Source organism: Trachypithecus francoisi, unplaced genomic scaffold (assembly GCF_009764315.1).
Source record: "Trachypithecus francoisi isolate TF-2019V2 unplaced genomic scaffold, Tfra_2.0 Lachesis_group13, whole genome shotgun sequence".
Taxonomy (NCBI): domain Eukaryota; kingdom Metazoa; phylum Chordata; class Mammalia; order Primates; family Cercopithecidae; genus Trachypithecus; species Trachypithecus francoisi.
Genome location: NW_022681458.1, coordinates 80,634,856 through 80,651,874, shown reverse-complemented (window position 1 = coordinate 80,651,874; position 17,019 = coordinate 80,634,856). Strand labels below are relative to the sequence as shown.

At 39.6% G+C, this 17,019-nt stretch overlaps 1 protein-coding gene across 3 annotated transcripts in view; it reads right to left on the bottom strand.

Moving 5' to 3' along the window:
* Positions 1-5,902: 5,902 nt before the first annotated feature.
* The window catches only part of DPP4 (dipeptidyl peptidase 4), an 85,368-nt gene continuing 74,251 nt past the window's right edge, over positions 5,903-17,019 (bottom strand). For 2 of the 3 annotated variants that reach the window (XM_033231300.1, XM_033231301.1), the window contains exons 24-26: positions 8,975-9,047; positions 8,636-8,709; positions 5,903-7,042 (exon numbers count right to left, since the gene is read on the bottom strand). In XM_033231300.1, coding sequence (XP_033087191.1) covers positions 6,941-7,042; positions 8,636-8,709; positions 8,975-9,047 — 249 coding nt within the window. In that variant the 3' untranslated portion in view covers positions 5,903-6,940. The remainder of the gene's footprint in view (positions 7,043-8,635; positions 8,710-8,974; positions 9,048-17,019) is intronic. The other variant, XR_004441738.1, reaches the window with a different exon arrangement.

The following is a 17,019-nucleotide window of genomic DNA, read 5'->3' as shown; positions in this document are numbered from 1 at the left end:
ATATGATGGTTCTCTAAATGTCTATGTTGAGAGACTAATTATAGTTAGTCCCCTTGAAGAGGCCTAATAATCAAAGATTACTGGTAATACTTTTACTTTAGAGATCTCCTTTGATGTTCTCTGTGGAAAGCTGTGGCTAACTGATACAACTGTCACACCAATTCAGTTCCTGTTGGTGTACTGGATACTATCATTTCTGCTGGAACTTTGAAATAGGACTATGATCCTTGCTTCTAAGGGCAGGGTGGATACATAGCTATAAATAATGTGATATGTGCTGAGTTGGTCATATGAGTAAAGCCATTTTTGAATAGGGTAGAGTTTGAGGAAAACATTATAGAAGAGGTGGCACATGAATTAGAATGGAAATAGGGAAGGAAATATACTCCAGATGTTGAAGGAACCCCTGCCCACTAGGCCTCTGGTCTAATGAAATATGACCAGAATGACTCCATCTTGAAGTGAAGAGCTAGAATGCTCTTAAGGCATCTGTAAGGTTAATGCTTATGGTCTGAAAACAGCCACTTTCCAAGCTGGCTACAACCTATTATTACAGAATATTTATGACCATACAGAGCATCTCCCACCATGCCTGCAGAATATCCCAATGTCCTAAGAATTCAGCCCTCATTACTTAGAGATAACGTTAATGAGCAAGCTTAGGTTAAAAGATTAAGTGTCATGTAATATCAATCACACCGAAGGCCCCTGCCTTCAGTGAGCATGTAGGCATATTCCAAGTTTCATTGTAGCTCTTTGTAACTCCTTATAAAAGTAGAGGCGCTAACAAAGGACAGGGCATTCCTCCTCTTGCTTCCTGAGGATACCCCACACTGTAACGAAGCAGTTTCTGAAAAACTTGCTTCTTCCACTATGCTGTGGCTTTCCTTGAATTCTTTCCTTTGCAAGATCCAAGGACCCATTTTTGGGGTCTGGATCAGGACCCCTTTTCCAGCAACACCGGAACTGCAAAGATTCTCAAACCTATGTCAGTATTGAAATAAAGATGAAATTTAAAAGTAAAGCTATATGGCATAACTAGAGCCTGGCATATTTTATGTATGGCATATTTGGAACCCAGTAAACAGCCCAATATGGTGGAGTGTTAGAAGGGTAGTGAAGACTTGTAGGAAAAGATAGAAACACAAGTCAGAGACATTACAAATGATGTTAAATTCTATCCTAGAATAGTTGGAATTTTACCCATTAAGAGTTTTGAGTAATGAATTTTGAAATAATTAATAGAGCAGCGCAGTAGAGAATAAAGTGGAGAAACAGTGGAATTGTCTCCTTAGGAATTTCCCTTCCAGGATGACTCTCAGATGACAAAACTAAGTTTTCATGAGTGATGTATAAATTTGTATTAGGGTAGAAATGAAACAGGCTCAAGTATGCTCCTTAGGCACCTAACAAGTAACTCTAGACACAATAGCTTTATTGTAATTACTTTTATGTAGTGCATTCCCTTATATATGGAGATTATATATATATATTACACATATTTGTGTATATAGTTATATTTGAAAAAAAAAAAGTGTTCTGAAAAGCACAGTGTCCACAGCAAGCCTGAGACTGTTAAAGAAACCTAAGCATGGTACACAGTTCAGACAGTGACTGCTTCATAATAATCCAGAAACCACCTTCTCTATGCTCACCCTTGAATCCTACCCTACATTCTCACCCTGGACTCAGCTTTCTGTCTGGATCCTCTTGCCTTCTGGTGTGTGTAGAGTTACATATTTTTTTCATGTGACTTCTTTTTTCCATTTATTTATAAGCCCCTTGAAGGTAGGGATGGTGTTTGGTGTTTTATCCCTCTTTTGTAACTCTCCAGAGTCCAGATCTGTGCCCTGCTGTTTACCCAGCCGGCAAAGGCTCTTGATATAATAAGTGAAATATACCAGAAGATTCTGCTGCTCAGTTTATTAAGAGTGATTACAAATCCAAAAGGAATTGTCACTGACATGTCAGTATTGGAACACAGCAAATGCTTAATGAGTACCTTCAAGTGCCCAGCACCTGAGGACACAGAAGACTAAGGCGAGAATCTGTGTAATCTATGGAGCCATCAAGAAGAAGCAGCTAAATGGTTATGACTAGGAGGAGGGAAAAGGTGAAAGGAAGGTGTCAGGCATTGTATCTATGTAAATCTTCACAGCAATGCTACAGTTCTGTAAGGTAGGTCTTTTTGTACTTTTTACAAATTAAGACACTGGAGTTCAAAGAGGCTAAGTATTGTTCTTTAAATGTTTCCCACTAGTGAGTAGTGGTACTGAGACTCTAACCCAGGTCCATCTGACCTCAGCTGCAGTGCACTGTGTCTCCAGCAGGAGGTGAGATGTGACCGCTTTCCTCCTTATCAGGTTATTCATTCTGGCTCATGGAACCAGAATCAGGTTATGATGATTAATATTTCTGCTTAATGTGTTAGATTTTCTTTGCCACCAATCTTTCTGTTATTAACATTGGAAACCAAACTTACCCAGTGCAACAACTTTTTTGCTCATGAGTCACAAATATCAGGACTTTGGATAGAAGAAGCTTAAAAAATAAATAAGGGTTTTGATTGTTGGATGGTCAAACTTCACTCCATAATCACCCACGCTTTTTAAATAATTGGAAGAGTTGGTTCAGATGAAAGGCTATATAGAATAAGAATTTATCGAGTTTGTTGAGGCTTAAAGCCTGCAAGCAACAACAAAAAAATGTTATTCTCTCAAGTAAGGAAGTTATTAATTCAAATTCTTGGGTGTAAATGTTAATATTGTCACAGAAAGAAGACCGCGCAGAAAGATGATACATTTCTACAGAGCATAACATTGGTTCATTCATACCATGCTGTGAGCTTTCCTCATGGGATAGTGATGTTATACTTTATTTATTTATTTATTTATTTATTTATTTATTTATTTATTTTGAGATGGAGTCTCACTCTGTCTCCCAGGCTGGAGTGCAATGGCATGATCTCGGCTAACTGCAACTTCTGCCTCCTGGGTTCAAATGATTCTCCTGTCTCAGACTCCCGAGTAGCTGGGATTACAGGAGCACACTGCCATGCCCGACTACTTTTTTGTATTTCAGTAGAGACAGGGTTTCACCATGTTGCCCAAGTTGGTCTCGAACTCCTGATATCAGGCAATCCACCCACCTTGGCCTCCCAAAGTGCTGTCACTACAGGCGTGAGCCACCACCGCGCCCAGCTGTGATGTTATACTTTATAACCCCCACTTGTCTGTCATTCTCAATCATCTGTATCCCTCAGACATCCTGAATACACACTCTAGGTCACTTAGGATGTACACTAGAGGGTTCTTGGACACTGCTGAAATAACTGCCACAGAGTACACCAACAAAATCCTCTTACTTTATGGAAAAAAAGCCATGCTTGCGTTTTGGTATGTTTTCTATTTAGAGTTTATTGAATCATAAATATTGTGCAAATCTAGTAGTCTTACAAATCAGTATTCTCACATCAACTTTGGGCAAAAGTAACAAATGCCAAGAAGTGGAACTGGTAGCCTCAGTGACTACCTGCGAATAAGAAAAGAAACAAAATGTGCAGAATGACACAAAGCCCAATATGTTCATTAACTTTTATGGTAGTGGCTCTGAGTTATCAAGGATGCATTGAATTATATTCTGTGCCTGATATTTAAGAAAGTATGAAGGTATGTAATCATATTTAGCAAAACTTCCAACAAAACATGTTACAAAATAATTCCTAGTGATTTTCTAAAAATCTTGATAGAAACTTAAAAAACAAACCCTGTACCCATAGAAGAGATGTAAGCCATTTCTCCCTTCTTTTCGGGTATGTGCCTCTGGGCCCTGGTGTACTCTCACAGGTTGTTTATGAAAGGAGTCTTAGCCATTCCTGTGTCTGCAGAGGCTGCAGCTGTGAATATCAAGACAAGTCTGCACATCTTAGTGATAGGACTGGTTCCTGTATGGTTTTTTTTTTTTTTTTTTTTTTTTTTGAGATGGAGTCTCGCTCTGTCGCCCAGCATGGAGTGCAGTGGCTGGATCTCAGCTCACTGCAAGCTCCGCCTCCCGGGTTTACACCATTCTCCTGCCTCAGCCTCCCGAGTAGCTGGGACTACAGGCGCCGCCACCTCGCCCCGCTAGCTTTTTGTACTTTTTAGTAGAGATGGGTTTCACCGGGTTAGCCAGGATGGTCTTGATCTCCTGATCTTGTGATCCTCCCGTCTCGGCCTTCCAAAGTGCTGGGATTACAGGCTTGCGCCACCGCGCCCGGCCTCCTGTATGTTTTAAACTTATTCTCAGATTATCTCTAATTTATTTGTCCATTTTCTTCTTTTTCCATAAGCTAATTTAAAACTCTCATTGGAAAGGAAAACTTGTCCTATGAGGGTCAAATGAAAACTACTTTGACTTTACTCACATTATTACCTTTTGCAGCCTTCAATGCCTGAAAAATATGTGCTGGGATTACCTTACTCCAGAGAAAATACTCGTGCTTAGAAACTAAAGGAATATTAATCTATATCATTTTGATATTGTACAAATATTAAATAGTATCTGACTTAGATATTATGATTATAATATCTGACTTGTATATCTGATGTTGTACAATATCTGACATTGTGCAATGTCTGGCTTCAATTAAGATAAAAGGAGAATATCTATTTAATTTGCTTTTATGACTATTAATGCTGTCCAGGATGTGAACATATATTACTACTGCTTCTTGATATACAATTCTGCAAAGATTGGTCCAGCTACTCACAATGATTGAACTGTATTAAGAAGCAGAATTTTGACAAGAGCCCTACAGACTGGAAGGTCAGTTTGTGGTTCCAATGGAGGAGTGGGAGTTGAGATTTAATTAAGGTGAAGCTACTCAATGGCACACTCTGAAGCCGTAGTTGAAGATGGATTTCACAATCCACTGACCATGCCTATGCATGACTCATCAGTCTTATGTTGAATTGATAGATTTCTTTTTTCCATTTCTTCCATTTTTAGGTTTTTATGCTGTAGCTCACCCTGTCTGGGAAAACTTTGTCTAGCAAATGGTCTGAAGCTAAGTTTAAACTCATAAAGTCAAATTTTTAAAAATGAGGCTGTTTTGCAAATAATTGAAAAAAAAAAGATGTTTTCTGTTATCTAGACATTGCTTTGCTAGGCCAAATTCAGCATTTAAAATTTATGCTTTCAGTCGGATGTGGTGGCTCATGCCTGTAATCTCAGCACTTTGGAAGGCCAAGGCAGGCGGATCACCTGATGTCAAAAGTCAACATGGCAGCGTAGTCAACATGGCAAAAACTCATCTCTACTAAAAATACAAAAATTAGCCAGGCGTGGTGGCATGCACCTGTAATCCCAGCTACTTGGGAGGCTGAGACAGAAGAATCATTTGAACCCAGGAGGTAGAGGTTGCAGTGAGCTGAGATCATGGCACTGCACTCCAGCCTGGGCAATAGAGCAAGACTCCATCTCAAAAAAAAAAAACAAATTATGCTTTCATTTTTATAGTAATGTCAACCACAAATAATTAGTCAACCACTTAAGTAATTGACTTAACTACTTCTCCTGAGCCATAAGAACTGCCAGAATGATATTTCTGATCTTATTTGTTCTTATATGAGCCTCATCATAGTTCCCTGGTATAAAATTATAAATTGTGTATGATATAAATAACTAAAATGTTTGATTTCTCAAAAGCTATATGTGTTTATGATAAGAGAATTGCATATTATTAGGCAAAAACCTATGAACTATTTAGCTTAACACATTTTTATATATCTAATTTTTTACCAAAGCTGAACCATTTCCATGTTTATAAGGTAGTCTGGGATTACTAACAAAATAAACAAGAGTCTTTCTAGATAAATGTGTCCATATGCCAGTGTGGTTTAGGTCTGATTCAAGACACAAGTCATTACTTCTGAAAAAATGAAGGCACATTTATTAAATGACCAGGAGAAATTCCATAGTATGTAGAATGGGAATAATAATACATAACATTCTATTTTATGTTCCATTTTTTAAAATGAGTCCAAGGAAGTTAAAGTATTCTTTTAATGAAGACACTCAAAGAAATGAAATAAGAAAAACTGAGGCAAGGACTCCTTCAAGTTAAGATTTGCAATACAAATATTTTCATCTTTTAACAGGGCAAGCTGATGTGTTCACATCTCAGTTTCAAGCTGCCTCTTTCACTAGGAACATCAGTATGTTTTTTTAAAGCACATTTACAATGCTTTCCCATCACCCTTGCTGTGTTTTTGTAGCACCTATAGCCATAACTGGCACCTGGGGGCCTGCATTGCTGGCAGTTTCCCTTACATTTCTTTGGAGTCTTTTCAACTGCTGTGGTTTTACTTAGAAGTCAGCGCTTTGCATATTTGATTTCCTGAGACTGTTTGAATAGTCTTTCTCAGAAAACTGTGCCAGTCTGGCTGTGAACAGATCTTCTCCGAGGGGAGCTGACAGTAGCCTGCTCGTGTTGGTATGCTTGGACTTGGGTTCCCAGCCATGCCCTGCTATCTTCTCTCCCTAATCCCTCTTATCCTGTCCCTGCCCTAGTGACATCACTGCCCACATCTTGCCATCCTTTTAAAGAAGAGAACAACATTTGAACAAGTCCAGTTAGAAAAAGATTAAAATCCTGCTCAGGGAATCTATGCAAAGCTTCCATAAAAACAATTCCTATTTGTTGTTTCAGCAGCTGATGCGGAAATGATTTTAAACAATAAAACCCGACCGGATAATTCAAACTTCTGTAAGGTAATAATCTGTTGTGAAGACAGAAGTCCCTACTTAAGATGATAGGTATGAAATTTGGGAACAAAGGTAACCTTAAGCTTCTTGATTTGAGTGTATATTTTTAAGATCATCATCTTGACAGTGCAGTTTTGAGATAATGAAAACAAAAATGACTTTTAATAAGCTTTAAATGGCATGGTGTTTTGAGGTGCTAAGGTAAAGAGAAACATTGTTTTATGAAGTGGCTCATGTGGGTGTATATATGTTGATGTGCTGTGCTGCTAGCGATTCCATGGTCTTCATCAGTATACCACTAGAGTGAGAAAGAAAAAAAGTTAGAATTAGGAAGTTAGTTGTCTTCTTTAAAAAAAAAAAATACATAAATTCAAATGAGTTCTCACGAGCATACATGGTATAAAACAGAGTGTTTTAATTCCTGAAGCAGTTTATAAACTGAAACAGGGTCAAAGAGGGTGTCTAATTTTCCCCCAGAGCTTTTCCAGGGCACATTGTTCTGTCCTGCAGAAGTCTCTGATCTTCTTTTGCAGGTGCTGAGAGAACTCACTGTGAATTTGGCTTTATTGAATAGTGCTTTAAAGATATGTAAATTTTAACTAAAACACCCAATCCATTACCAAATTTGACTCAAAGGTCACTTAGAAATACACCATGCATGGGAAGGAATGCTTATCCCATTAAACCCACTTGTTTTAATTAGAGTGTTATATCAAGTGTTAAATTTCTCTATACTCTAGTAGATAAACTGTATTAAAATAAATGATCTTTTAAAAGCAATGTTGCCTAATATATAGCACCAAGAAACTAGAAAAAATCTATTTCAATATTACATATATATGTTTAATAGAAGTAAAGTCAAAAGTCAGATGTATTACTTGCAAACACTTAGATTTTAAACTGGTATTTTAAAAATCTGTATATTTGACATTTATGTAAAAGGAATTTATGATCTGGGGCAAAAATTTATCAATTCATACCTTATTAAATAATTGGGAAGTCATTACTGGGCAAACATAAATTACGGAGACATAAGTTAACTTAAAAAAAAAAGCTTAATTAAAGTAGCATGTGTCTTTCCTTTGAATAATAGAAAAATAAACTTCAAACTGTTATAAAACACTGACCCAAAAGATAGCCAGTTTTTCTCAGTATCAAGTAATTGTCCACTCCTATGCATTGGGCACCATTTGAACTGAGCACATAGCAAATCATGTGTGTTAGAGGACACATAAATACATATACATACATACATACAGAAAAATACATATTTTTTCCTTCATCTGAAAATCTCTAATGCAGAAAATGAATTTGACATAATACCCAGAAATATCCTCTGCATAGACAACAACAGCTCTAGCCATTTCTGACTTTATAAAACAATCCTAATTGTTTAATAAATAAACTGTGGTTATTTAACAAAAGATCACCTTGCAATTGCAAAAACTGAAGCATGCTGATTATTAAGATCCCACTGTTGTTCGAATGGCTAGTAATACGTACCAGACAGAAATGGATTTTCATATTTGAGCTGAGCTATTATCATGCTGGTTTCACTTTAGAATTACTCTGCCACACATTTACTGAATAAATGATTACTTTTGAATCAAAATAGGGAGAGACTGAACAATCACATGAATAGGAGAGCAGTGTCTTGATACTCCCAGGATATGCAATATTGTGCTTCTTAACCACAAACTCACTAATATTATTGAACATTACTCTGTGCGTGGCTCAAGGATACCACTCTTCTGACTTCACGTTGAAAAAAAAAATTGTTTTAATGTTTTTATTCTGTCCTGTCTCTGGCACTGCTAAGAGAATTGGCCCAGAAAGAGGAAACTATACCCCACCAGCAACTTCCCTCCCCTTGCACAAAGTTTTTCTGTACCATTGCCTGGAAATCCACTCCAGCATCGACCAGGGCTTTGGAGATCTGAGCTGACTGCTGAAAGTGAACGTTATCTGCAGGGAGAGAAAGAAAACATAAAGTAGCTAATAGCCGCTCCAGTTTTCTGGTACCAAGGGGTGGGAAAGGCACAAGAAGAAAGGGACCGTTTGAAGTTCTAGGACTCAGCATCCCATTTAGCCCAAGACAAGTGACTTGTGGAAAGCAACACTGTTTTATTGAAGTAAATGTAACAGTCTTGCCCCTCATGCTTTTGTTTTGTCAGTAGTGAAATTGCAAACCTGTCTGTGATACTAAAAAGTCTAATTAACTGAAACTCACCATCTGCTGTTCCATGAATAAGGAGGTACTCAACTTGTTTAAAATTTTCAGCTCTGCTCATGACTGTTGAATTCTGGAATTGGGAAAAAGAATGTCATTATTCAAAAAAGGATCTGCCATAAACTGATTTTTCACTTCAGTTTACAAAATAAAATGTTTTCAGCTGGGGCCCCCTTTGATACAAAATATAGCAAACCGATATTCAAGCAAATGCTGTCTCCATGCATGGCAGAATGCACAGCATGCCCTGTGCCTAGGAGACAGGACTGGAAGGGAGGATGCCACATCTTCCCTGAACATGCAGGAAGAGGGCACCTGCCACCCAGCCTGCATGCAAAACCCCTTGAGTCCCAGATCCCAGATTGGCTGTGTCCTATGCATTAGCACAGGGCAGAGTCTCATATTAGCAATGTATGTTCCATGGGCTTCTGCTGTAGTTCAGCCAAAAAGTGTATTGCCATGGCAACCATGTGTCACATGGTGCCATACATGCTACATTTCAAAGAGCCTGTACATAGCATTTGCAACTAAACATACTCTGCAATATGTCATGTGAACTTTGGTCCACATTGCTAAGCTCTGAATGAAAGGCAAATATTACCTCTTTGGGAACAGATGTTAAAAACCTAGGCAAATGTAACATATGGGAGGGGAAGAGGGTAAAAAAGATCAAAAATGGCCTTAGAAAATCAGTGGGTTGTTGTTATCTGCCTCATTCTGTGTATTAGCAGAGATACTATTAGATCAAGTCATACCCAAATTAGTCAAGGAAATAGGATTTAAAAAAAATTGGGAACTCAGCTTTTTGAGACTGCTATGTGGCCTGAGCCAGGGCTCCTAGAATGAGGGTCAGGAGTTTTGAATGAAAAGGCCATTGAAAGCATCTAGAGCTGGTCATCCAATTTTGAGGATATTTACCAAAGTTGGGATGAAGGTAAAAATGCCACAAAATACTGTAGTGCCTTTGGGAGGGGGTAAGCTAGAGTCCACTTTGATGGTCCTGTTATGGATTGGGCAGGAAAGGGGCAGCAGCATTTCCATGGGTTTAAAAGCAGCAGCTGGTCCTGCAGCACCTTGGTGAATCAAATTCAACTTTATGAAAGCCAAAGTTTATATTTCACAGATATCTCTGTAGCTCATATCAGCTTATATTTTTGATGGGAACTTTGGTGGCCTGGCAGGAAGGGAATGGGGCTAAAGTAACCGTGCTTGTATTCAAGTTCCAGTTTCAATATCAGTGAGCTATGCAACTGGAGATATGCTGCTCTTTGAGCTTTGATTTCTATAAAATTGGAATTGAGTAGTCCCCCCTTATTGGCAGTTTTGCTTTCTATGGCTTCAGTTACCTGCAATATAGTACAATAAGATATTTTGAGAGATAGAGACTGTACTCAATTAACTTTTATTACAGTTTATCATTATAATTGTTCTATTTTATTATTAACTATTGTTAATCTCTTATGATGCCTAATTTATAAACTTTATCATAGGTATGTATATATGTAGAGGAAAAAAACCCATAATGTATAGAGGGCTCAGTACTATCCACAGTTTTGGCATCCACTGGGGGTCTTGGAATGTATTCACCTTAAATAAGGGTGGGCTCCTGTAACTCCTCTTACTCCATCACAATTATAGGAACCAAGAGGCATGGCAAAAGCATTTTTGGGGGGTTACATTTCTGATGCTGATGTGAGAATTCTTTAACAGTGTCTCTGGAAAAAAGACATTTTATCTATGACTTTCAGGACAGAGCCACCCAAAATGTTTCAGTTGACTGAATGCCCCAAGGTCATTCTGGCCTAGTAGGCTTAAAACAAATGCGCTTCCTCTTCTGTGCAGGCTAGTTCCCACTTGTTCTGACCATATTCCATTTCTCACCGAAATTGAGAATTTTACTCATGAACTCTCAGAATAAAAACTTGAGTGAGACTCCTTTTATTTTTGAGAAACTTTTTTGTCTGGTAAGATGTCTCAGATAAATACATCTAAATATAAATCCATCTGTCCATCCATCCCAACATCACCATTCATCCCTCCATTCATTTTTTCATCTAGTCAATCAACATTTACTTATTATGTACTCCACTAAATGATAAGATCCATAAGAAAAAATATTTCTCTATATTGTGCATTACTCTTAACAACTAATAGAATGCTAAATATTTATCAATTAAATAGTAAATGAAATAAATTATCAAGCACTTGCAGTGTCCACTGCATTTGGTCCTAGTTTTGCAGAATCAAGTGTTATCAGCTGGGGTAGGCAGAATAAAATATGCTCATTCTGAAATGTATTGAGATATGTTTTGCCCACTTTCAATCCATACACCATGCCATTTATGATAATAGCTAACATTCAGTTGAGCATTTACTCTGTGCCTGTCGCTGTGTTAAGCATCACATATAAATAAGGGTTTCTAAAAGCACTGTTATATCTAATCCTTGCAATATTCGCTTAAAATAGGTCTAGACCAATTCTGCTTTCTAGATGGAGGCACCGAGACTCAGAAGGTGAGTAACCTGCACCAGGTCACAACTACAGCAAGAGTCAGAGCTGGACAAAGTCTGACAGCAAGTCCTTTTTACTTCCTACATAGCGCTGCGTCTCTACTAAAATTCCAAGCTGTTTATGATGTGATCTTCTGGCAAAGAAACAGTGTGAAATAAAATGTTAATTAACTGTCCTGGAATCTGAAGTGCACAATAATAGTGGGTATCTTCTGAGATCCTCCTAAGACCCCATGCCTTCTCAGATTGCACTAATCAGAAGAGAGATTGCTCTGCACAGCCCTGGGTGATTTGGGAGGCATATTCTGTGACTACGCAAGTGACGTATAGCCTAATGGGGCAATAGAACTCTGAGCAATTCTCTGTCCTTCAGAGAGGAATAGGTCAAAATAAATCTCCCTAAAAGACAGTTTTGTGCAGCATTCAAAGCTGGAGACAAGAAAGGCTGAGGCTTGAGTACTGACTGTAAACGTTAATCGCCTGAATTGCAGGTCCAGGTGCCCTCACGTGAGCCCTCTTTGGTGATCCTTTCTGTTAGCCATGCTCTAGCCTGCACTGACTTCCTGCCTCCTTGTTTCTCTCCAAATTAAACTTAGCTCTTTGCTCGCGGAAGACAGTCAACTTTAACACTCAGACCTGACCCAAATATACAACTGTGCCACCTCACCTCACCTCCAAAAGCCTCATGGGTCTGCCTTGCTTGGCAGCTTGAAAAGCAAAAGCTGCTCCTACAACCTCCCCGAGCCATGAAACTGAGAAATGTCATTGAAACATAGAGTAATAGTTAGGAGACATATAAATACGCAGGACAGTTAGCAAGGAATGTGATAACTACTGGAGTTTGGACCAAAACAGTTTCTGGCTGCCTTTTTTTTTCTTAAATGGAGTGAATACAGGCTGAAAGAAGACAATTTTTATAAACAAGTAAAACCCTGAGCCTAAGATAAATGTTGTGATGTACACACTGTAGCTGTGATGAACTAGACATGGTGAGAAATGCAACATACTGAGAAAAAGACGAAAACTGTGATAAAAGTGTCATGATGCAAATTGTTTTACATTAACAATATTACACTACAAAGAAAGAAAGACAAATACTTTAATGCAGCAAGAGAAAAATAAAACAAAAGCTTCCCCTGCAACTGCAAGATAAGTGTGCCATTTCAAATGCGCACTTCCCCTGCTCACTGGGAGAAGCCTCCAGAGGGACCTCTCTGTGAGAGGGAGAGAGGCAGCCGAGAGACATACACCCACTTTAAGGCTCTGAGGCTACACAGAACATTTTTTCCCCCAGAAAAAGGCAGCTGTGTCACCTTGCCTCTGGAACCATTGATCATTCCCTACTCAACTGTGCACCCTGGCTTCTCAATTAACACCCTTTACAGTCCACTGTATGGCACATTTGAAGCTGTAAAGGTAACACACAAAGCCAGAAAAGGAAATACCGGCATGAATTTAAGGTATGATTAATGATTAGAAAAAAATTAATTGTGCTATTTTAACCTACCAAAAGAGGATAATCCCTCTTTGCCTATCCATGGAAACAGAAATAAAAAAGGAAATGGATGACTAAGTTAGAAGCCGAATAGTCTATCACCAACTACTAAAAAGGAAACTCAGAGTGATAAATGGGCAAGGATGCAATGGTGGTGCAGTTGGCACTCTCCTGAGGCTAGAAACTTCCGGAGAGCCCCGCTGCCAGCAACAGCCTGGCAAGGAGAAGTGGGAAGGATCGGTCCAGTGGCAGTGCCGACTCCACAGCATCTCTGAGGAGCTTTTCCTTCAGTCCCCAAGAAGAACCATCTGTAGCTGCTTGTTGGATCATGCTGGTTCTTCAGTTACCTTCCAACAAATAAATCTTTGTATTTTTGAATTAAAAGAGAGAGCTGATAAGAGGAGGAGAGTACTATGAGAAACAGAAGGTATAACAATTTTTAAACTACCCCTAGTGCCATCTAGGAACCATAAGGACATTTTGCTTCCTGGAGATAATAGTGGTGGCAGCTGCCATGTTTTGAAAGCTTCCTTCATGGCAGGCACAGGCGTCTCATTTAATGATTTCAATAACCCTGTGAGGTGGGTCTGATTATCCCATTATCCAGATGAGGAAACTGAGATTCAGCAAGGTTAAGTAGCCTCCTCAAGCTCATACTGCTGGTAAGTGGTTGACACAGAAATTGAGGACATGTTGGCCTAATCCCAAAAGCCCATGTCCCTTACTGTCATATTCTACTGGCACTTGACATCACAACCAAACAACTCATCCCATTTACAAGATCTTATAGAAAGAGCACACAGTCATTGGGTCTAATGGACAGCAACCCAGCACTTCAGTAAGATATGACCTTGAGTTTAGCGGCTTGCTCTGTGCATTCTCCTACTCGTAACCAAAGTTCCATAATTAATATTAAATTATGCCATTTGGGGAAGCACCATTAATACCACATCAGGGGCCACAGAAAATGTTTAAGAAAAGAATGAACTCAACTCACTAAATCAGATGTTTTACTTGTTTACATCTATCAAACAACTGTACTCATGGGATGCCAAGGAGAGAGCTCCCATCAACCCCAGACAGGGGGCTCTACCTCAGGCCTCACCAAGCAACACTGGCTTCTTTAAAGATCACACAGCAGTCAACATTTTATCAGCACTCAACAAACAAGTTAAGGTTTGGCTTAAATCTGAAGGTCTCTCTCCCTTTGGCATATTCTGGGATAATAGAACAAATGTCAAATCAGTACAAGATGGCATATTTACAAAATTGCACCCTGTTTTGCATAACCTAACGATGCAGCAGTTCTTAAGGATTGAACATTTCAAATCTGCTAGCAGAAGACTGCCAAATCTATGACTGTTTCATACACTTGCCAAAAGCCTATCAAATTTTGAGCAAAATGCAAAATAAATCTCCTCTACAAGTTAAATCAGTCCCTTCTGTGTGTTCCAGGCTGCCCTCTTCTCTTGGCAACAAGGCTCAGGACTTGGGTCCTATTTCTCTTGCCCTTGATCTGATACTTCTTTCTGTGTGTATTCATAAATCCATCCCCTCCCCAGGCTTATGTCCTGCCTTCTTGGCCAGCATTTGGCTTGCTCTTCTCAGAGCCCTTCTTCTGTTATCCCTCAGTTCATTGGACCTGCTTCACACATCGCCAGAAAACCACTCTTCCTGCTATTCATTTGTCTACTGTGCTGATCTGCCTCCCCCCAATATGTAACCTATTGAGAACATCATGCTCATCCTCCCCATCTTCTGAAATCTTTCTCTAATGATTCAGATTAGTGCTCTCTCTCCCTTTTCTAACCCTCAATATCAATATGTTGCATAACATCTTTGTGCCTCAGTTTCTGTGTCAGTAAAATAGAAACACAGTACTTATCTTGGAGGATCTGGAGGAGACTAAACCTGATAACCCATGTAAAGAGCTTACAATGATGACTTGCCACAGAAGCACTTAATAATGAATGAAAACATGAATGAAATAAGTGAAACTAGATCCCCTCTGGCTAGGGAGCGGAGAAGGGGAAACCCTAACTTCTCAGCCACTCCCCTTCCCCTTCCTATATGCTCCTAAGGTATAGAATTCCTGGGGCTTCATAGTCACAATTGGAAAACCACAAGTCTTTTTCATACATATTGGCTACTTTGTCATATTCAAATTCATCTTTTATTTCCTACTCTCTTTTATTTTGCTCCCAAAATACTGTTTTTTCTAACTGACAAGGAATAAACTTCTGAATGATTAAAACGCCAGGCACCTTGAATAGGTGAATGAAAGTCTACCACGTGTTAATATTTTTTACAAGTTTGACTAAAAGACCTGTGACTGACCACGTGAGAGACCATTCCTCCCTGTTAGGAGCCCACTCCGCAAGGTGTGGCTACAGCTGCTGTCTGCTGATTGACATTGGTTGTGAGGGTTGCCTCTTTGGATCTGATTCCTTTGCTCAAATCTGTCACCATATCTGTCTGCTGTGGACTGAGACACATTGCAGAAAAGATGTTTCCATAGAGCTATACTGCCCTTTAGCTCAGATTTGTCACCCCTCCACTTTAGCTGCCCATTTAGAGCTTCTGGTATCAGCTCCTTGAGATAAGGGGGGATGAACATCTCCTTTCCTCTTTGAGATCTGGATATCGTTTGAAAGTGCTTCTCCCTTGCCTCTTGCCAGTAGGTGGATGATTATCTCCAAAAAGAGTCTTATGGAGTCACTGTTTGTGATCTGCATAAGGTCTAAGCCTGCATTGGGTCTAAGCCTTAGTCTCAGGGTCCCCTAATCCACATGGCAGCTTTGAAAGAATCAGAAAGGGTGCTCCATCTGGTTTGACACAGCCCTGGAGGTGTGTGCCTTAGAAAATGGAGTGTGGTCTGGCTTTCAGCAGGGCACAGGCTGAACAACTTCACATGGCATCCCCGCCTGTTCCATTCATGTATGCAAATGGCTCTTCTAATTCCCTTTCCTCAATGGTGAGGACTTTGATTTCACGTGATGTGCTTCTCTTGGTGATGTGGATTTCTCTAAATTCTTCCAAATCCAGACCAACAATCACCTAATAATAAATCCTTTTCTTATTTGAGTTTTATTAAAAACTGCGTTTTCTTCCGGAGGCTGTAATTCTGGCCACCGTATCAGTGGCTCTTTAGCTGAAAACATGGACAAAGATCAAGGCCTTACTTGTTACACACTTTGGTCATTCCTAATCCTTAGTGTACTGAAAAGAGTCACTGATCCAGACTAAATGTGAACCGCTTTAAAAATATTTCCTTCTGATCCACTGAAATGCACAGGGTGGTGAAATCCTCTAAGGAATTGTCTCCTTTGTCTTTTCAAAAAGGATGGGAGGAAGACAGAAAGGGAGAGAAGGAGAGAGAGGGAGAGAGAGGGAGAGAGAGGGAGTGAGCGAGAGAGAGAGGAGAAAAGAAAAACAACCTGGGAAAGAAAAGTAAAAGATGGGGTCCAGAGGGGCAGCTGGGGCCTTGGAGGAAAATAGAATCTTTGAATGTATTCCTGCCAGAGACAAAAGCACAGGCTCATTTAAAAAACAAAGGAGGGCAGCTTTATTCTAAAGCCTGCTGTGCACCAAAAATAGGCACTTAGATTCAGTTCTCCACATAGATTCAGTTCTCCACATTTCGGAGGAAGCAACTTACCACGGTGGAGACAATTCAGTTAGTGCATTTGCCTCACTTGTATCCTGCCCACCTTAACTATCGCCCTCCCAAATAATTCCTCTTAGTAACACATTGGGAACCTTTAGCTCCCTGGTACTGGCAGTTTTAATGTGTCCATTGCCAGCAATGAATTTTGTGCCAAGAAAACCCGACTCCTGGCGTGGAAGGATTAAACAGTCCTCGGGTGCCATCTGTGCAGTGAAGTGAAAGAGTGACTTTGTGCACCCAGTGTGCGTGTGTTGCCATTGGCAGGAGGAAGTGACTTCTATTTACATAACTACCTCATGCAGCGAACACCTAAAGGGGGAGATGGAAATGGCCACCGCAGTGGGGGGTAGAGCTGGAGAAGAGGGGGATCTA